The 21502-nt window shown below is 48.4% G+C and overlaps 1 protein-coding gene across 5 annotated transcripts in view; it reads left to right on the top strand.

The window, feature by feature from the left end:
* Positions 1-21502, top strand: part of FOXP4 (forkhead box P4) — a 305951-nt gene that overhangs the window by 188531 nt on the left and 95918 nt on the right. For all 5 annotated transcript variants that reach the window (XM_078644738.1, XM_078644739.1, XM_078644736.1 and 2 more), the window contains exons 4-5: positions 8894-9016; positions 12864-12950. In XM_078644738.1, coding sequence (XP_078500864.1) covers positions 8894-9016; positions 12864-12950 — 210 coding nt within the window. The remainder of the gene's footprint in view (positions 1-8893; positions 9017-12863; positions 12951-21502) is intronic.

Raw genomic sequence — 21502 nt, 5'->3', positions numbered from 1 at the left:
ACCCCCAGGGGCTGAGATATGGCCCCCGGAAGGAAGGCGACCTTTGACCCCTAAGAAGACCGACGACGAAGCACGTGCGGCTCCGCTGCCGGTCTCAAAGATGCCACAAGGGTGGGTCAGGTCCCGGGGGCTGCCCCAGGGAGAAGTAAAGCCGGGGAGCGCCATCGCGCTCCACGTGAAGGTGCTCTGCAGGGGGGCCAGGAGCCCACCCTGGCCCCCACCAAAGACGGAGGCCGGGGAGCGCCATCGCGCTCCCCATGAAAATGCCCCCACGGGGTGCCAGGAGCCCACCCTGGCACCTGATGCAAATGTGATGGGGCGCACCGTCGCGCAACCCCGTCCAGAGGAGGAGGGGCCCGGGACCACATCTCCGGGCCCCGAAGTGGCAGAGTGAGGGGGAGCGCCCCCCCCCCCCGAAGATGTTCGGGGGCCCGGGATCCCATCCCCGGGCCCGAGTGTGGAAGTAGTGGCCGCGGGATGCCAGGAGCCCACCCTGGCCCCCGCCGAAGGAAGGCAGTCCAAGCCGGGGGGAGTTGTTGCGCCCCCAGTGAAGATGGCCCCGGGGGCACGGGACCCCATCCCCAGGCCCCGATGTGCAGGAACAGGCGGGGGAGTGCCATCACACTCCCCTGTGGTCCAGGAGGACCCGCTGGATGTCGGGCGTCTGCCCGCCGGAGCGGGCAGACCTGAAGACCGGAGCCGGCTCACACGGCAGCACAGAAGAGTGCTGGCCGGGCGGGGAGCAGCCGGGGGCAGGCTCCCCAGGCTGCTCTCCATCGAATGGGCATGCGGGGGCCCCGGGTGGAACCGGGACCCCCGGAAGATCGAGGAAGGTGCCAGGGGCCCGGGTGGGACCGGGCCCCAGAAAACCAAAGGAACGGCCAGGGGTGGGCTCCCCGAGCAGCCTACCAACACCTGGGGGTCTAGGTGGGACCAGGCCCCCGATCGAAGCGGGAAGAGAAGGCAAAACCACCAGCAGCATCAGCGCGGCTCTCCCCGGCATAGCGGGAGAGCCGCTCATACAATATTCACCAGGAGGAGCACAATCGCCCCTTAATGACTTGCCAGGCATTTGGAAGCCTGCCGTTTTGGTGCTTGGTGGCCCCCCAGAGGAGGGGTGTCAGCCTCACTGGTGAAGAGGTGCTGGGGGAGCTGCTGGAGAAGCGCAGTCTCCCCCCTGCACAAAGAGAAACGTCACCCTAAGTTTCTTAAGTATTTCAAAGGAAAAACCCCTCAAGGGCTCAGCCCAGAATAATCAACTTCTGGGCTGGAACTTTTGTTCTTCAGCTGAGGGTGTTTGCATAATTGCCTCAAGGAGTGAAGGGCTGAGTGGTGGTGTCTGAAAGAAGGTATCCCCTGCAGGTGAAGAGGTGTAAATGCACCAGAAATGCTTTTACTATTGGTTATTTCTTTTAAAGGGACTGAAGGTCACATGTGTAATGTGTAGTAATGGTGTGAGGTGATATCATAAGCAAAGTGGGGTTGTGTTATCAGACATTCCTGCTAGGGTGTCTGGCTTGATATGCATAATCCTGTGATCTTCTGTGATGCCTTTAGGGGCTGTAATTGCAATGCATTTTTAATGATATCCAAATGTGAGGAGTACTGTCATTCTAAAGTGTGCATAAACATGTATTCTTGCTGCTGCACTTAGGTGAAGAACCCAGATTGTTAGCCCTTAAGATGTAGAGGTGCATACTTTATGGTCCGTAGGAGATGCTCCGTCAGGGTCATGTTTCACCAAGGCAGGTGTACCCCTGTTTAATGCTTGTTGAGGTAATGGGGGAGGGGGGACGCCACTGGGATGGTGCCAGTGCGCAGGGCCCTCGCTCCAGGTTATGTTTAACCAATTGCATTGGGGGGGGGCAAGAAGATTCGCATACATGGGAGTGGTGGTGCTAGACCCCACCCCCCTGCGGGAGGGGTGGAGATGTTATGCAATGTCACAAAGTAATTCCAACAGCTTATGTATATTTGTAAATTGGTGCATAGTATTGAGTAGTGTGTGTGTTTAATAAATGTACTCGTACTTTTATAAAGCATAGTACAGACTGGGCAATCAATTTTTGAGTGTTATTTCTGCGCACTTGCAAATGGCGAATACTAGCCCACACCACCTCCCTTGAGTAAGCCTCAGACTGCTCTGCAACGCTACTCTCTGAGAGTCAGGCGCTACAATTGGGTGTATGGTTTCCAGTGAAGGACAAGTGTAGTCATGTTATTTGTGCAGGCCTCACAGATGCTGCCTCGTTTCCAACAGGTAGGCCTCAAGGGGAATTGGGGTAAGTCCTGTATCTTCCCTTTTCACTGGGGTGACCCTGAGCATCGAGCAGTGCCTTAAGTTGTACTCCTCCCCTGGAGTTTTGAAACCTTTTGTTACCTAGACGTGAATGTTTACCACGAGAACAAGGATCTGCTTGATGGTAAATATAGTAGAGCCCTGGCCTCGATTCACCAATCCATGCCCTTTTGGACTTGACTACCTCTCTTACCTCTGGGCAGGGCATCAGTAGCAAATATGCTAGTGCTTCTGAATCTCTTAGATTTCTTTGCATCTCTGCCAGTGATTCCGACTAGATCCTTTTTCAGACGTTTGAGGAGTCTAGCGTCTGAGCTTGTTTGGGGCCCCCTCGGAGGTGGGTCACGATTCCCTTGCTTCATATCCCATGCTAGAGGCGGGACTTGGGCTCCTGGACCTGGAGCTGTATTTAACTGCTGCTCAACTGCAGTGTCCTATGCAATGACTGGCTGGAGACAGAACAGCGGAGGGTAGCCTGGTCTGGGCGGACCTGGAGGACATGAATGTGTTAGAGTGGCTGCTCGTGCCTGGAAGTCTGGCTGGAGGACTGGGTAGGCTTATGTGCGTGGCCAAGCTCGTTTGGGCTCAATATGTACATCCCAGATGCACACCAGCCCCCTCTGCACCACAGCTACCCCTCTGGAGCGTGCCAGCCATGAGAGCTATGCTTGGGGTTCATGATACTTCCCCATGACGAGGAACCAGGATCACCCAACTGGGCGACCTATATAGCTACGGTGCTCAGCTCTCCTGCTCTAATTTTTTTTTAGAGTTTAATAGCGCAAACTTGACCTGAAGATATCAGAGTCCTTTACATGAGCACCAGTTTCGTTACAAATGGACACATTATTTTTTTTTGTTGGGCACAGGGAGATTAAGTGATTTTGGGCGTCATTGCCGAGACTCGATCCCAGTTCCCCAGCTTTGACGTCGATTACTCTAACCGTGAGGCCACATCCTCTCCCATTCCAGAATCTGCAGGTCGACCCAGTTCTTGCACACAATGTAATTGTTGCAGCGATTGGGGATACATGGGCACCCGGACAGGCCGAACCGCCACTGCACTTCTTCTTAACGCACGGTTTGGCCTGTCGGGCTGTTTTGGCACTGTACACGGCACCGCAGGAGGGATGCAGAGAATATTCAACCTGGGGCAAGCCCAGATGGGAGGATTGCTTGTCCACGGAATTGACCACCAAGCAGTGGATCATGGCCTTGGAATGGGTGAAGTGAATTTCGCGCAGTGCCCTCCTGAAATTCATGCAATTCAACTTTTTGCACCAAACCTACCTTACACCGCACCGCCTCCACAAAATATTTCCACTGATATCTCCGATATGCCCAAGATGTGGCCACACAGATGCCACATTTATACATATGGTCTGGGAGTGCCTACTGCTGATGCGCACATGGATCCAGGTCCTGGAATGTGTGTCTACAGTGATTGATGTCTAGCTGCCACTGAATCCACTACCCTGTCTCTTGGGGATCACAGAACGCACTAAACGCACCAAACACCACCTGAAGCTAGCTGATCTGGCATTGGTCCTCTTAAAGCACTTAATCACCATGGCCTGGAAGGCCCTTTATTCACCCACGAACAAGTGCTGGCTTCAGGTGACTCAGAAATGGGCTCTGGTGGAAGCGAATGCCATGATACATGATTGCAGGTTGCAAGGGGGGTGTAGATATGTTGTGGGACACTTATGTTCTCAAATTGTTCAACTGCATGAATCTTCCTCCCCCCTGGGCTGCACAACCTGCCACGGTGTGACTTGTGATGATCAGATTGAGCCAATGAGCGATCCACACATTTACACACGCACGCTTGCTGGACTTAATTGGGTACCCTGCGTTCTCTGGGGTGGCTCACATGGACAAACGCCCCCGTTTCCCCCCGCCGCTCCCCTCCCAATGCGACCACTCGCCTATGCCACCATGTTTGTAGTGTACTCCTATCACTCATATTACAGCACTCCCAATCAGCTGCACGTAGTAGCGCCAACTAGGAGATTTCATAAGTTACTGTTTTGTTTTATCTTGTGATACACACCTTGGCTACTCCTCTACAGGACAGGGTGCAGTACTTCGACGTGGGTTAGCATCCTATTCTTCCCATGAGCCCTGCTACGATGCATACTATTGTGTGATCTTCTATCCGTGTATTGTCAATGTATGCACAATGGGATGTGTTTGTCCGTCAAATTTATGAAAATATTTATTTGTTGTATTCTGTCCAATTTGTGGTTATTCTTGATTAAATGCCAATTAAAAAAATGAATAGCTGAGCTGGAAAGATGCAGGGAGTCTTGTATTGTAGAGTTTAGGTAGCAGATCATATTTCTGAGGAGGACTCAAAGTTCTCCGATTCACTTTGAGTTTGTGGGGTCCTTACGGAGGGTATGGATAATTGAGTCTGAGATGTAACTAGGCCTTTGTGGATGGAGTTTGGTGCTTTGTATGAGGATCTTGGGTATATTTTTAGTCATGGCGTGCTAAACTGGTAGCTGCTCATAAGCCTGAGGTGTTGCAGGAAAATGTGAAAATTGATGCTGTCCCGCTTGTGAGTGTCTAACATCTTCTTTTTAGAGTGTTTTGTTTCATATAATAATGTGAAAATGTATTTTATCTTCTAAACGAAGTAGTGTTGGATTCACCTAGAGTATTTAAAGGTGATACCTTTAGCCATTCTTAGCCAGTATTATGATTGGAGATATGGTGAGATGAGAGTCTGGATATACAAATTGAGGCATTGTCTTGTAGCTCCATTCTGGATTTTATGTTGCCTGCTAAACAGGTAGATAGGAGCTCTGAGGTACATACCACTGTAGGGATTGCGTGGTGTAGAACCAGTGAGATGTCTTACTCGTATGGAAGGGTTTTGTGGCAAACTTAGTTTTTGTGGTCTGATGGGGTTGGGGCGGCAGATGTTCCAGTTCCCATGTGCAAATACGTCCGTTTTCAGTTTGAGGGGGTAGTTTGGATCGAGCGGACAACTTCGTGAAGACATTGGCAGATAGCACAGGAGTGCAGATCTGATGGATTTAATGTTTTAAAATCATTTACTGTTTTTGCCATTAATCACAGGAGACCAATAAAAAGTGCTCATGGTTAACTTGCGAAAGTTTTCTTGCTGGGAAAGGGACTCAGAATTAAATGTTTACTGCCTGCCATTTGGTTTGAATTGCCATTTGAATCCTGACAAGACCTTCAGTCTGCAGAGGTCGATAACATGGGAACCCTTACAGGGGCCATCCAATGTAGAGAAAAAAAACAGTTCTTTTTATGCAGTCCTCAGTCTCAAACAGTTTGCGTCCTAGTATGATTGATGTCAGCTGGGTTTTCAGATCTATTGTAAAATCATTCACTGGATGGCTCCTATAATGTGGATACTCGTGACCCTTTTTATTTGCTGGACTGGAAAATGGAAATCGTGGTAATAAGCTCTATATGAAAGGTGCTTTCACTATTATAATCGTTATTGTTAATATATTGAATTATGGTTGGATAATGGTGAGTAACAGGAATGTTTTTCACCAAGGGGTTCTGAGTTACATCAAATAGATGAAAACGAAGCTTGAGTTGTCTATGATGTAACTCGGAACTACGAGATGAAAACCGTCTCGATTCACTTTAGACCCATCTATAAATTTGTTCTGTATTGCCCCCAAAATCTTCTGTCCCTGCTTTCAACTGCTATTCAGAAGCAGAACATTTATGGAATAGCCATACAGAGCATGGCCTCTCATACCTGTCTCAAATGCAAAAAAAAAAAATCACCTGGACTCCTACCATCCACCTACACCACCCTCTCTGCCTTCCCTCCCCTAGCACTTCTGAAGCTGCCCTCGGCTCCCCACTGGAGCAAAGAGCCAGTGACTTGATGACAGGTTCTCTGAGAGCCATGTCACAGTTGCCTGAAATTCGTCTATGATGTTGGAGCTTTGGGAAATAGATTTTCATTTCCACTGTTGGTACATCAGAAGTGGATATCCAGACATAGAACCTGGCATTCACAATAGATATTCTCAGTGAGGGCAATAACTAACAGCATTGTTATTTTTTCAACTACTTTTGTGTACAGGCTGTAGAACTGTGTGTGAGAACCAGAGAGTACGTGCAAGCCCCATTGCTTGGAGCTGCACATGGAAACAAAGGATTTTGGAAGTTTAGAAATCGGAAGCCACTCCACTGATGAAAGAAGAATGAATGCTTGGGCTGTTATGTGGAGCACCCTTTACACTAGGCAGAATCTTTCAGGGTGTCTGCATAATCAATGACCCTCACCAGTGAGGGTCTCAAGGCGCTGAGGACGGGGGGTGATGGGCAGCTCCGTGGACATTCACAGAGCCAGGTATTGAGGACCTTTCTAACTAGGTGCAATGTTGGGCTTTGTCTGATGCTGCGGGGGAGTTCCTTCCAGGTCTTGGCAGTGATGTAGGAGAAGGACCTGCCACCCGTTCTGGCCCTGTGGATGCGGGGGACCATGGCTAGGGCTAGGTCGGCGTAGAGGAAGTTTCTCTTGGGGGCGTGGAAGGAGATTCTTTTCTTGAGGTATTGGGGTCCGGAGTTATGTAAGCAGTTTGAAGGTTATTTTTTCAACGGGGAGCCACTGAAGGTCGTGGAGGTGCAGGGTGATGTGGTCATGTTGTGGGGTGCTGAGGACGAGTCTGGCTACAGTGTTCTGGGCGGTCTGGAGTTTGCGAAGGAGAGTTTTGTTGATTCTGGCATAGAACACGTTTCTGTAGTCCAGTCTGCTGGTGATGATTGTGTGGGTGACGGTCTTCCTGGAGTCAGGGGGGAATCCATTTGAACGTCTTGTGGAGTATGCAGAGGGTGTTAAAGCATGTGGAGGATACAGCGTTGATCTGGCGGTTCATGGTGAGTAAGGAGTCGAGTATGATGCTGAGGTTGGGGGCGTGGTCTGTTAGAGTGTGTGGGTTTCAGAGGGCAGGGGGCCACCAGGTGTTGTCCCATGCGGAGGGGGTGGACCGGAAGATGAGGACTTCCGTTATCTCCGAGTTGAGTTTCAGCAACTGCTACTCATCCAGGATGCGACGTCCTTCATTCCTTCTTGGAAACTGTGCCTGGTGATGTCGGGTTCCTTGGTGAGGGAGAGGATGAGCTGGGTGTCGTCGTCATATGATACTATGTTGAGTGCATGTTTTCTGACAATGGTTGTGAGGGGGGCCATATAGACGTTGAAGAGTGTGGGCTGAGGGAGGATCCTTGGGGTACTCCGCATCTGATCTCTGTGGGTTCAGAGAAGAAGGGTGGGAGTCTTATCCTTTGTTTTCTAACAGAAAAACCTCGGAAGCGCGCACCGCCTACAAGGCCGCCACCACGGCACACCACCAACTCATCAATTAACTAAGAGAAACTTCAAACTGGACAGAATCCTTTCCAACTCCAAGGAACTCTTCGCCATCATACAAGAATTCACCAGACCCCACTGCGAAACTACCAACGTCCCTCCCTTCCAAGACCTCTGCAACAAATTCAGCTACATCTTCCACCACAAGATCAGAACGCTCTACAACAATAGCCAAGCTTGTGTGTAAACTGCAGTGAATGAATATCTCTGGAGAGAACCTTGCATCCGGATACCACTGACCATGCTCTCTTGGCAAGGATTAAAAGACTCCAGTGAACCTCCTGTCTGGAACTTCAGCCCAGACCTATTGAACTGACGATGTGAAATCTGAAGGATGGACTTTGCTCATTAGAAACCCATAAAGAACCAGCCTAAACCTGGCAGTTGCTGGTCTGAAAATAGGAAGGTTTCTGTTAAGAAATGATAAAAAGCACACTGCAACATACAATGCTTTCCACACAAGTATAGTACAATGGCTTGCCCTAAGTCTATGCAAAAGACAGTAACAGCTGCAGTTTCTTTCTGTTCCGATCGTTTTATATCAAAGGGAGTTAATTTTAACCTGCATTCATTCTGTTAAAATTCAACTACTATAAATCAAAATGTTGTAATATCAGCCGAATTCTCATTGTGTTTTGATCTTGCCTCGGATAGTTATGAATGACTTTGAAGCACGTAGTGACTGCATTGTGTATACCGAGGATTCTGGTCTGCCGTGTGGCAGATGGATGGGGGCCATGAAGGACTCCGCAGAGTGCATAGGGATGGGAAGGCGCTGGAGAATGAGAGGGGGCCCTGGGTGAATTAGAGGACTCTGGGAGGTACCAAAAGAGGACTGTTCTAAGCCACTCTAACAGAAGAGGTTGTGATTTTAAGTACAGTGGAGGTCTATGGTAGGTGAGGCCAGTTGAAGAAACCAGAGGTCCGAAGTGAGAGTCCTGTGGAACATGGTAGGTGGTGCAGCATGCTTCTTTAGTCCAAGGTTTGGTGCTGTCTAAAGAGAATGTCGTAGATGGCAGAGCGTCGGAGCTCACAAGAAGGGACTTGGAGTTAGTGCTAGCTAAGAGAGTACACTGGCAGATTCTGCAGTCTCCCAAGCTGAAAGATACAACCGGAAGACTTCTGGGGGACCTGGCTGACCAGTGCGATGAGGTTAAAGATTGTCTTTCGGTCTACATTTTCACACGTTCTTCAGACCAACAGTGTTTCTCCTCTCGTAGGTCCCCGTGTCCGTCGCTATGATGTCGCCTCAGATGATCACACCCCAGCAGATGCAGCAGATCCTGTCACCACCACAGCTTCAGGCCTTGCTGCAGCAACAACAGGCGGTCATGCTCCAGCAGGTGAGGTTTCAGCTTTCCACACTTGTATGTACTGGTACACCTGACTGGCAGGTGTGATCACTTGCTTTACTCCCTTTTAAGTACTGCCACACCTGATTTAAAAGGGAGGTTCCTGATTGCACACCCTGTGTCAGTATTGCGACGCCTGGCTCGCAGGTGAGGTCCCTTGTAAATTCTTATACATTTGACCGGCAGGTGATGTCGCAAGTCTAACTCCCCTGTAAGCAGTCACTCGTGGCCTAGGGGTGAAATCTCTAGCTTTGCACCCCGGTGTGTACTGCCACACATGACCTGCAGGTGAGGACTGTGGTTTCATCACCTTGGAGCTACATTCACACCTGGATTGAAAGTGAGGTATCCCTTTTCACACCCCTACACCCCGTGTAAATATTTCCACACCTGACATCCGATTGAGGTCTCGATACATGCCTGACTTGCAGATGAGGTATCCAGCTTTGTGGACCCTTTAAAAGCTGCCACACTACACCTGCTTGTAAGGATTTTAGCTTTGCATCCCTTGTAATTACCTTGACCGTGAGATGTGTCTGTTTCACTTTCCCTTGGGGTACGTTTATGCCTGGCTTGCAGGTAGATGTCCATTTTTATATCCCCCTTGAAGTACTGTCAAAGCTGACCTGCAGATGAGGTCTCCGATTTTACTTACACCTCTTGCAATGACTCAACTGATCTCGAGGTGAAATCTCCAGCTGTACAGCTGCTCCTGGTACTGCTACCTCTGACGAGCAGGGGACGTCTACAGTTGTACCCCCTTGCATCTTCCGGCGCCCCTGTCCTGCAGCTATTTCCATAATACTATCCCTTCTGACACCGCCGCACCTGCCATGTAAGTATAGTACTCCTCATAGGTCCTCAGGCATGTTTACATTTGTCATTCAGATGAGATCTAATGCTTCTTAGTTGGTACTACACCACCCTCAGTTTAGTAAGCACACCTTCCAAAGTTTAGTAGCGCTGTTTCCATGTAGCTACGAGTGAACTCCCTACCCTCTCACATTCACAATTTACGCGAGAAATGAGCGATACACCCAAAAGAGGACCGAAATGGGTTCATAAGCTTCCTGGATAAAAACCTGTGTGTATGTTTATACATGTGTTTGTGTGCGTACAGGCCTGCTCTCCTCTGATCCCTGCACCTTATCCTATCTCAGTAGCTGTTTACTCAAAATACCCATAATCTACGTCCGAGGCTCAAAGGGGTGGTAAAGACAGTTGTAAACAAGCACTTGGAATGGGCGAGATAGATGTTCTCCTATGCACGCACCTTCCAGCTCTTTACTTCCAAGCGTACATACAAGGAGAACAGCTGGATTCTTGGGGCAGAAGTTGTAGAGGTGAAATGGGGTTGCTGGGTTTTATCAGGACCCTTCAGTGGCGTCTCTCGAAGTGATTTTTGGGGAGGTATAAATTGGGCCACAGATGAAACTAGTGGGGCCACCAATAATGGGTAATCCTACAAATTATTGTGTGTATAAAACTTCATGGTCTATTTGAAGGACCTTCGTGTAGACCCTCCGCTAATAGCGTTTCTAAGGGAACTATATTCAGGGAGTCGGATGAGAGTACGGTATGGGATTAGGGGCGAATACACATCATCCTTTAAGGTAGAGCAGGGTGCCATACAGGGTTGTTTCCTTGCACCTTTTTTATTCAACTTGTATATTAATCCTTAACCATGACGCTAATTCCGCCACGGTGCGGGAGTTCTATTTAGTGGGCGGGGCCGCGTCGGCCAACAGACATGCGTAGTACTACCGAGGTAGTGCTCGCAACGGCCGTTGACCGACGCTCTTGTAACGGGTTAACAGCTTTGGGAACATGCTGACACAAGGTTGCAGGGACCTCCCACAAATTAGTTAACCTATCCCCGGTCTCCTTTATGCGGATAAAGCTGTATAAATGGCTCGTACTCCAATGGCACCACAGCTCCTATTTACATGCTTCTCCAACTTTATGTTGAAATTGGGCCTAACAGTTAACTTGGGCAAGACTTTTGTAATGAAGTGCGGGAAGGGTGTTTTGAGATGTTGTGACTTATCTGTTGACGATACTAAAAATTGTTTTAAAAAATCGTTTATCTACCTGGGAGTCCGATTTTCAGGATATGGGTCCTGGATGGATGCCTTTAAAGCCAATAATTAAGTTTCACAAAAGAAACCTCAGCATTCTAACCTTTGCCCACAAACTGGGTAAGAAAGCTATTAGCAAATGGTTAACTGTTTATAAGGCTAAATGTGTAGGAACAGCACTGTATGGGGCAGGTTTATGTGGTTACAGTGACATTAACCCCCTTCAAGTAATACAGAATGTATTTCTCAAGAAATTACTTGCAGTCCCCCAGAGTTGCTCATCCGAGGTCTGTCACTCAGAACTGGGGACGTCATTTATTTCGGACATGGCTCATACCCAGATAAATGTATTGTGGCTTATTGTCTGGACCTTTGAAGACAGTAGTTAAAATCGGCAAATCGTTAACAACTGTAATAACTTGTCTGCACCTTTATGTATACCATGGCTATATCATGTCAATCTGATTTGTTCTGATTTAGGCCACCTTGAATTTTTTTAACATTGGGACACTCTACAGTCTATACAAACATGTTCCTCACGATGTATGAGGAAATAAAGTTGGCCTTGGAATTAACAAAATCGAATATCATTAGGAACCAACTGATATTTGTTATCTTTGTTCGAGTTTGTTTACAACTGCTACCACAAGTTCGTTCTGACACGGTTTCAGTTTAACATATTTTATCATTTGGTTACTATCCCTACTGTTAATAACGGGCCAGACAATATTCCTAGGTGCTAATGTGTTAATTTATGTACTCAGAGTGCGATTCATACCTTGGTTTTCAGTATCTATTTTAAGGATTTAAGCCAAGGGAACGTTTTTTTAATACTGATCTTACAGGATGTGAATTTTAAGCAATATCGTTCTGCGTACCCGTTTTTACAAATACTGCCTTCCCTTTCGGTCTACTATTATGTGACTAGTGATTTATGTTCTTTTTTACAATGTACAAAAACCATGGATAGTCTAGCTCTGTCTAAAACTGGGAGTTTTTAATGACAATTGCACTTTATAACTTTATTGCTTTTGTGGTAAATCAGCAAGATCACTGTGATCTGTTCATGTTATTGGAAAACCTATGAAATTATGTTTTTACACTTACACTTTTATGATTTTAAAATATGAAATCGAATAAAGATGATTTTGATTTCAGTATGAGGCTTCCTCAATGAGGAGACTCTGAGAGCAGTGTATGGAGTAGTTTCTCTCCTCTGTGAGGAGGCACGCTGAGTGGTGTATGGAGCCTTCCTCCTCAGTCAATTTGAGTACCCATAATTTGCTTTCAGTGAATGTGCACTGAGAGAGGTGTATGGAGGCTCCCTCAGTGAGGAAGCATTAAGTGCCATTGTGTATGGAGTATCCTTCCTCGTGAAGGCACTGAGAATGGTGTACGGAGTGACTGAAGAGGTGCTGAGTGGTGGATGGACTCCCCTTCCTAGGTGAAGAGACCCTGAGAGCAGTGAAATGAGTCAATGAGGGGGTGCTGAGTAGTCTAGAGTCTCACTGCTCAGTGAGGAGGCTCTGAGAATGGTGTATGGAGGCTTCCTCTTCAGCGATTTAGAGAGCTTCGTGAGACTGGTGTATAGAAGCTCCCGCTACAGTGAGGAAGCCTTGAGAGCAGTGGTGTATGTAGTATCCTTTCTCAGTGATTAGACTCCGAGAGGTTGATATGATGGCTCCTTCCTCGATGAAGAGGCATTGAGTGTTCTGGGACCCCTGCATTACTTGATGTTTAATGTCCTACCTTTTCTGCAGCTCCAGGAGTACTACAAGAAGCAACAGGAGCAGCTACACCTCCAACTCCTGACACAACAGCAGGCCAGCAAGCAGCAGATCAAAGAGGTGGGGAGCAAAACTGTGCACCGTAGCTGGAGATAGCAAAGGTCTGAGAGAGAACACACTGCAAGTAGAGCAGCAGAGATTATTAGGAATAGCACACTCTAAGTAAGGGACAGGGAGACATACACAAGGAAGGCACTCTTTTTGGGAAGGGATAACACACTGCCCATCTGGACTGTACCATAAAGAGTGACATGGGTATCTAGGACCATGGAAAAGGGTAAACCATGATATATGGTGAAGAGGTTTCATAGAAGGGATTCGATAAATGATGAGGAATCTGGGGCTTTGAGAAAGATGTCCAAATGATAGATCAGATCTCTGGAGCCTCCAGAAAGGTGGACAAATCCGGCATGGTCATGGTAGAGCGTTGCCGAATATGCTCAACCACGGGTTGAGAGTTCAGTAACATTGACTAAAGGTGCCAACTCAGGATGACTAATCCTTTACTTCTTGTAAGAAGCACGGGTCTATAGTGACAATGCGATGTTTCTGAGGCTCAAAATGTCAACACCATAAGGGTTTATGGGACAAGTGCTACAACGGTTGAGCGGCTAGAGGACTATGGAGGAATGCCATAATGATGAAGGAAGCGCAGATGCCCTGTAGATAGGTCGACATCAGTGGACTGGGTTGCAGAGTCTTTGAGAAATATACCATTTGAGGGACTTAGGGCAGGCCACTAAACGCATTTTCTTCTGTGTATCTGCTTCTTAGCATCCCAAAAGGTCGAGGGAATCTACATTCAGCCCTTACAGTCTGCCTTCTTCTACAGAACAAAGGGCTGAGCAAAAACTGTCTTGCTGTGTTGTCAGCGATGCCTCCAGAACTGGCCAAAGTTGACTTTTCCCTGTTTGGGACGTGTGGCCTATATGTGGCCTCCTCCTTTGTCCTTTGCTGGGAGATGTCTGGAAATCACAGAGAACCCCATGAAAAAGTCTCCTCTGTCTCTCTGAGAAGTGTCTTTAACTATTAAATGCTTTCTCATCTCTCTTTTGTGATTGAAGCCAAAGTAATGTACCCAACTCAGGTTTGCACATGGCATCCCTTTCTGTTAAGTGTGTCTTCTTCTAGTAACCTCCTAACCTTACAAACAGGTTAGAAGGGAGGTTAGCAGGTTAACATAAAGCAGTTGCTTTTATCAGTGTGAACTTTCAAACAAGCTCTACAACATCTTCTGGGGAAGACATCTGACAAGGACTTTGCTGTGTTCACTCAACCAAAACCAGGGGCATAGCTTTGGACTCTATATAAAGCCATATTCTGACCTACCTTGAGAAAAAGAGGGAAGAGTACTGCCACATGCATGGCAAGACTTGCCGACGACCAGGGCAGTGCTAGACTTAAGATTGGCACTGTCCCCCAATGGCCAGACCCGAATCAAAGACACCTGCCTAATGAACAGTACTGAAGACTTTCAGGAGATATTCAGGACTGTGAGAGTGATGATCTTCCAACCCGGGACTCATTCTGTGCCATTCCAGGCAATATAAGCCCAGAAGCACTCTTTTTTAGAGGCACATTTAAAGAGCAGCATTTGCCTTTTCCTCCAGGCCCTGCGGCATTGGTCCTTGGCCGACATGGGTCATCCTGATTCCAGAATATTTTGGCATATCTCTCTGCCCTTGATGTTCTGTAGATATCACGGTTTAAATGTACAACTGAGCCATCACCCTAAATCTTGCATACTAGTGGGAACAAGTAGTTCCAGTGGGTGCCTTTGATCCTGGGGGGACTCCAGCCACTTGAACTACAAGCAGGCATTCAAAAGATATAGAGTCCTGATGTTTGTTACCCATGGGGAGTGGGCTAACATGTGAGCGAAGTCCAGTGTCAGAGCCAATAGTCGCCCCATTTAACATTGACTTTGAAGAACGGTTTTAGCTCAAATAGGTCTTCCATTGGACTATGTTCATTAATCCTCATTCACCAACTATTAAATCCCTGGGAGTTCCATTAAATGGACCTTGGGCATTTGACTCTGGTATAGTCTCTTTTTGCCAACTACTAAGTCCCTAATTTAGTGGGCTTGGAATCCCTATTCACTTTTGGGGGCCGTGGTATTGTTTTTTTTAAACATTCTTGGACTTCCTAGGCTTTTTAGAGGCGTTCAGCCACCCAGCCTCATAATCACAGATCTGCCCCTTTTCACAACCTTGAGAGATGTCCCCTAGCAGATTTGATAAAACTGCCACCTTTGTCCATTGAAAAAAATCTGCTTGGTAAAAGAACTAAAACCCACAGCACTCTGGATATTTTTGATGTCTTAGTACCACCATCAAAGAGAAGAACATTATTTAAAGTTGCATTGAGCATGGGAGGAAGTGGTTAGAAGGGTTAGAACATGGATCTTCATCCTGAGAAAGGCCAGCGACCCGTAGCGGTGGTTGGAGGGCCGAAACATGTTGATAAATAAAGTATTTAGTGGTACAGTGTACTAATGGTCCAGGTACCCTGACTTACAATTAATTTGTAACACTGCCAAGAGAGGCCCAGAATAAAACGGGGTTACTCTCCTAGGTAGTTTTAAGATTTATATGTTTGGATGATCCATTTTTGAGGGGCCACTGTTGCCCCAAAAAACAATGTGTTTTGCTCAACTCTTAGTGTTGGTCTGCGCCAGTGTTGTAGCACACCCTGTGATGAAGCATGCTACTTTCTAGTGGGTGAGGGATAGTTTAAAACCACTGAGGGTCCTATAGAGGACCAAGGTTTATTTGGTTTTTCTCTTTTTTTTATGCGTGTGCTTATTTTTGAGTAGTCCCACAGGTCCTAACTGTACTAAGACTCACATCTGTTCACCACCAAGATACCCTTGCCGGGTGATAGTGCGCTCTACATAACATAACAAACACCTCGGGATGTTTAGAATTTGGACGGGCAGGCGCCTTCCCCCTCAAACTCACTCTATTACCCTTAACCCATTTAGGGCTTTGTCTGCCACTGGCCTGCCAGAGCACCCCAACAACATGCGAGAACAAAATGATTGCTAACCCTTAACGTTTATCTTACAGGAAGCTGGGTGATTTCTCCATAGCTATTTTGTCATTGTATCCAATAATTGGCAATAGCAAAATAGAGCTTTAATAAGAGAGAAAATCCAGCTGTAATTGCAAAGCACAAGGAGGCAACACATATGTACTAAATGGTTGCAAAAAACAGCCTAAAGTACACAATGTGTACTAAACACGAGACTAACATATAGTATTTGCATACAAGGGAGTAGAAGCAGTGAATTCTTCCACAAGAGAGATGAATACAATCGCAATACCCCAGGAAATCAGAGAGTAGCTTTACCATGACTTGCTGCCCCAATCATTCACTTAACACAACCATCAAGACCAATACTAAACAAGACATCCCAGAGCAAAGACATTGGTAAAACCGATTTAGGAAAATGCAAGAGAAGGAGGGCTTGGAAATGGACCCAGCTGGCAATGGAGTGCCAAACACTACCACAACATAAGGTAATTTTACATTTTAAATCTAACCTAGAAATGTAGAGCAGATTGAATAGCGCGGTCCAACTTGACTACGTTTGCATAAAGCAGTGCACAGCCATCGGAGACAATAGTGACATTCTTAAATTGGCTATATCTAGCTCATAGAGCTGCCAGTTAGCATAAGACACTTTCCCTGTCTTCTCAGAAATGAAGCTTGTATGCCTCCCTCGCATCATCTGTGCCTGTACTGAAGCATGCGTACACCTTGGCTTCCAGTAAGATTTGTAATGTATTGTATTGTAGTGCTTACTATCCCTGTGTGGGGCCTTGAAGCGCTTGTAGTCCTTCCTAACTAGACATTTTTAAATCGCATCTTTTTGATCAGTATCTTTGGCGCTTCTGAACCCAGTACTGGACTTGAAATCCGCATTCGAGGCCAGTGCTTGAGGCTAGCCGCTGCCGTCAATTGGCAGCCCAGATGCCACGCCATGGCAGTCCGTGCACAGTGACTCGAGGTCCGTACATTGCCTGGGTGTGATCATGCCGCTTCGTGGGAGGGGACTCCTGATTCTGTGTGAAGTTTGGATGGCCGCTGTAGATGTGTACTTGGCTTTAAGATGGCCGGCACCTGTTCATCACTTACAGGCTGTCATGGAGGATCTGCCTGCACGCGCAGCGGACTGAAGCAGATCAGCCCTGTGTTGGGCCATCATTACATGCAGCATTAATGATAAGGGCATGGTTACAAGTAAAACACCTGCGTCAGGATGAGCAAACTATCGCCTAAGAGCAGGGCTAGAGATGACTGCATCATATCTGATGGTAGTGAAGATTGTAATCAGAATTTCTGTAGTAGGGGATGTAGTAGGGGATCTCTGTGTATAGCCATAATCTAGTGAATAGTCCCGCCCATGTGCATGGACCCCGGAGCAATCATAAATAATCTCTTAAGCTGTCTTCATTGCAGTCCTGCATAGACACTTAAGAGAAAATTAAAGACAATAATGCAGCCTGTACCTACAAGGCTACACTGTCCAGTACTTCAACTAGAAATGCCAAGAATATAACACCAATAACACATTTAACACAATCTGTCAAGTTTCACCCATAGAGAAACTTTCCTCCCCTCACCAAATCCTTGGAATGATAGAGAGGAAGGTAAGGACAGACAAGCCTCCATAGGCTGCCATTATGTGTCTGGAAAAGGGATACCGTGCCTTTAAGGAACTCTCTGGAGACCCTCGGTATCCCAGCATGCTCAGCCCCTTCCATTTACTTTCAGTTCTTTTTTCCGGCTCCTGCTAGCAGGACCCTGGAGCATTGAGCTCTCCCTTTTTAGGTGTTTTGTTAACTTTTTGGCACTTTTAAAGTGTTAGAGTGTGTTCACTCAACGTATTTTTGCCTCTTCTTCACTTTTCTGGTGATTTTGGCCACTCTTTTATCAAATATGCCTGCCTTATTTGAGAAATGTCCAGAGTGTGCCAGGAAGAAGGCAAGATCTGATTCAAACAGGGTCTGTGTCCTGTGTCTCCCTTCTTCTCATGTTCCTGGGACTTGTGAGATCTGCCTGCAGTTTTCCAGTAAGACCCTGAAGGACAGAGAGAAGATCAGGCTCCAAAGACTGAAGCCAAGAAGACAGCAAGGCAAGGTGGGTCTGGCAGGAAGGGGCTTCTTCCTCTGCCCGTGCTGAGGCCTCTGGGGGGCTCCCCAGTAAGAAGAAGGCCAGAAAACGCCACCGGTCTCCGTCGACGTCGATATCCTCGGCGTAGAGAGGAATGCTCCCCGTCTCCCCAGGGCTCTGGGTCGAAGAGACGTCGATGTCGAGGGGATTGACGTCAAGACCTCCGACGAGGTCGACGTCGAGAACTGCTTCGTCGTCGAGTCATCATCGACGTCGAGAGGGTTCGAGAAGGCTCAGGTGGTCGACGTCGAGGCGTCACCGTCGTTCACCATCGACGTCGACTCGACGTTCGGCGTCGAGAAGGAGATCATCGATGTCGAGAAGGAAATCGTCGACGTCGAGAAGGGGATCATCATCGACGTCGAGGAGGCGTTCATCGACGTCGAGATGGCGTTCATCGACGTCAAGACGGCGTTCATCGACGTCGAAGAGGCGCTCAGCGTCGAGGAGGAGAGCATCGTCCTCCAGGAGGCGTTCCAAAACCAGGACTGTGTCTTCGGTCACCACAAGTCCACGGTCGCGGCGGTCACCTACACCTCCTCCGTTACCTAAGGACCCTCCTCCACGTAACCCGACGCTGCCTCCGCCACCTGTTCCTCCTCATCGTCCTCCGCATCCTACACCACCACCTCCGCCGAGGTCTGTCTCGTTACCACATCTCCCGACGCCGCCTACTGGGCCACCACAACCCAGGCTCCCGTTTAGGCCTCCACAGCGCCCTTCGCTGCGGCCCGTGGAACGTCCAAGGCCGCAGAGGTCGAGATCTCGCTCCAGACGGAGGGATAGATCCAGGAGTCGCCGTTGCTCTTCTACAAGATCCAGATGGCGCCACAGGAGGGAACGGTCGAGGTCCCGCTACACGGATTCCTCTAGTGCCAGGGACTATTCACCTACCCTGACAGATTCCCCCTCGGACGAAGGTGTCTCCAGTAGACGACATAGTGTCCTTCCAGGACGTGTTGCTACGAGGGGCGGCTAAGCTGGGCATCACGATCACCGTGCCCGCGCCCCTGACGCCCGTCATCTTCGAAACGCTGCACAAGAAGCAGTTGTCTCGCCCTTTGCTGCCCTTGGTGCCTGGGCTGGTAGAACCGGCCATGGAACTATTCCTCACGCCTGCGTCTTTGAGATCGGCACCTTCAAGGCTGCCGTCCTGTTGAACCGTCTGGGGTTGCACATAAATCTGTCCAAGTCTGTTCCGATTCCTGTACAGTGCCTGCAGTACTTGGGAGCCTCCATCAAAACGCTGTCTCCAAGCGTGTCTCCTTCGGAGGAGAGACGCTTATCCATCCTTTGGAAGGCTCAGGCTCTCATAGCTGCTCCATCTACAACAGTGAGGACGGTGTCTTCTCTACTGGGATCGATGGCCTCTTGTATCTTCCTCACTCCGCACGCGCGCCTACACATGAGGCCGCTACAGGAATGTTTGGAGGACCAGTGGGACCAGAGGAAAGGGTTTTGGGACGATCGGATTCAGTTGCCTCTTCACGCCCAACAATCCCTGAGATGGTGGTGCTCGGCAGAGAATCTCCTCAGAGGGGTTCCTTTCCATAAGGACATCCCGACTCAGACTATTGTTACGGATGCGCCTCTCCTGGGCTGGGGAGCGCATTCAGACCATCTACAGATCCAGGGAACGTGGTCTCCGATAGAGTCCACGTATCATATCAATTGTCCTGGAACTCAGAGCTGTTCACTTGGCACTGAAGGCCTTTCATTCCTCCTTCCAGACCAACTCCTTGCTTGTGCAGACGGACAATACGACCACGATGTATTTCCTCAACAAGCAGGGGGGCTCGAGATCGCGCACACTGTCACAGGAAGCGCAGGCGATCTGGCACTGGCTGCTAGCCAGAGGACTGACGATAACGGCAACTCATCTGCCAGGTGTGCAGAATGTTCAGGCGGACGCCCTCAGCAGGCTGCTTCACGAAAACCACGAGTGGGTCATAAACGACGAGGTGATCGACGACATCTTCGCCATGTGGAGCACTCCAGAAGTGGATCTATTCGCCACCGCAGAAAACAGCAAATGCCACGACTTCGCCTCGAGGTATTACCAGCTGGGGACTCTGGGGAACGCGTTATGGATCAGCTGGTCGAACAGCTTTCTGTACGCTTTTCCACCCATTCCCCTGATTCCAGCGGTGCTCATCAAGCTGGCCCGGTCCCGGGCGCGGATGATCCTCATTGCGCCGGAATGGCCCAGACAATGGTAGTTCACGGACCTGCTTCACCGGTCGATCCTACCTCATCGGCGGCTGCCGTGTCGGCCGGACCTTCTCACGAAGTTCAGGGGGCAGCTGGTGCACCCCAACCTCTCATCGTTGAGTTTAGCGGCATGGCTCCTGAGATAGTGCAATATGGCTACTTGAATCTTCTACTAGGACCTCTTATGCTTACAAATGGAAGAGATTCTGCATCTGGTGCATGTCTAAGAACTATGATCCGACGACCTGCACGGAGGATGTTATCCTTCCATACCTTCTGCATCTAGCTCAGTCTGGCCTTAATTTTCATTCCATTAAGTCTCATCTTGCTGCGTTGACTGCTTACAGAAAATGCCCTTCACAGACATCCTTCTTCCAGATTCCTGTGATTAAGGATTTTTTGGAAGGGTTGAAGAAGGTGTTCCCTCCTGTTCGGCCTCCTTCGCCTTCATGGGAACTGAATGTGGTCCAGGCTGATGAAGGAACCCTTCGAGCCTATTCATAAGGCTTCACTGCAGCACCTGTCTTGGAAGGCGGCGTTCCTTGTGGCCATTACATCGGCCTGCAGGGTGAGTGAAATTCAGGCATTTTGTTGCTAGGAACCTTATACTGTATTTCATGCTGCTAAGGTTGTTATGCGTACTCACCCTAAGTTCCTTCCCAAGGTGATTTCTGATTTTCATGTTAATCAGGCTATAACTTTACCAACATTTTTCCAGAATCCTTCCATTCCAGCGGAACGGTCTCTTCATTCCCTGGATGTCAGAAGGGTGCTGAAATTCTATCTGGATAAGACCAAGGATATTCGTAGATCCCACCAGCTGTTTGTCAACTATGGGTCGGTTAGGACTGGTCCGGCTACTTCGAAACAGTCCATCTCTAGGTGGATTGTGTCATGTATCCAGCTCTGTTATCAGAAAGCGAATAAGACCTTAGGGGGTAAGCCTAAGGCTCATTCTACCAGGGGCAAAGCAGCTACAACAGCTTTGCTTCGAAATGTTCCCATTGCAGAGATTTGCAGGGCGGCCACTTGGAAGTCGATCCACACCTTTGCTAAGCACTACTGTCTGGACTCGGATGCCAGAGCAGATGCTCAGGTTGGGCAGGCTTCGCTGCGGAATTTGTTCGCACAATAGTGGTGTTGTCTATATTTCTCCACCGCCGGGTTGTTTTTGGATGGGCTTGCCATTCTATTCACTAGATTATGACTATACACAGAGA

This window comes from Lissotriton helveticus, chromosome 5_1 (assembly GCF_964261635.1).
Source record: "Lissotriton helveticus chromosome 5_1, aLisHel1.1, whole genome shotgun sequence".
In the NCBI taxonomy this organism is placed as follows: domain Eukaryota; kingdom Metazoa; phylum Chordata; class Amphibia; order Caudata; family Salamandridae; genus Lissotriton; species Lissotriton helveticus.
The sequence above is the reverse complement of the archived record's forward strand: the minus strand, read 5'-3'. Positions and strand labels throughout refer to the sequence as shown.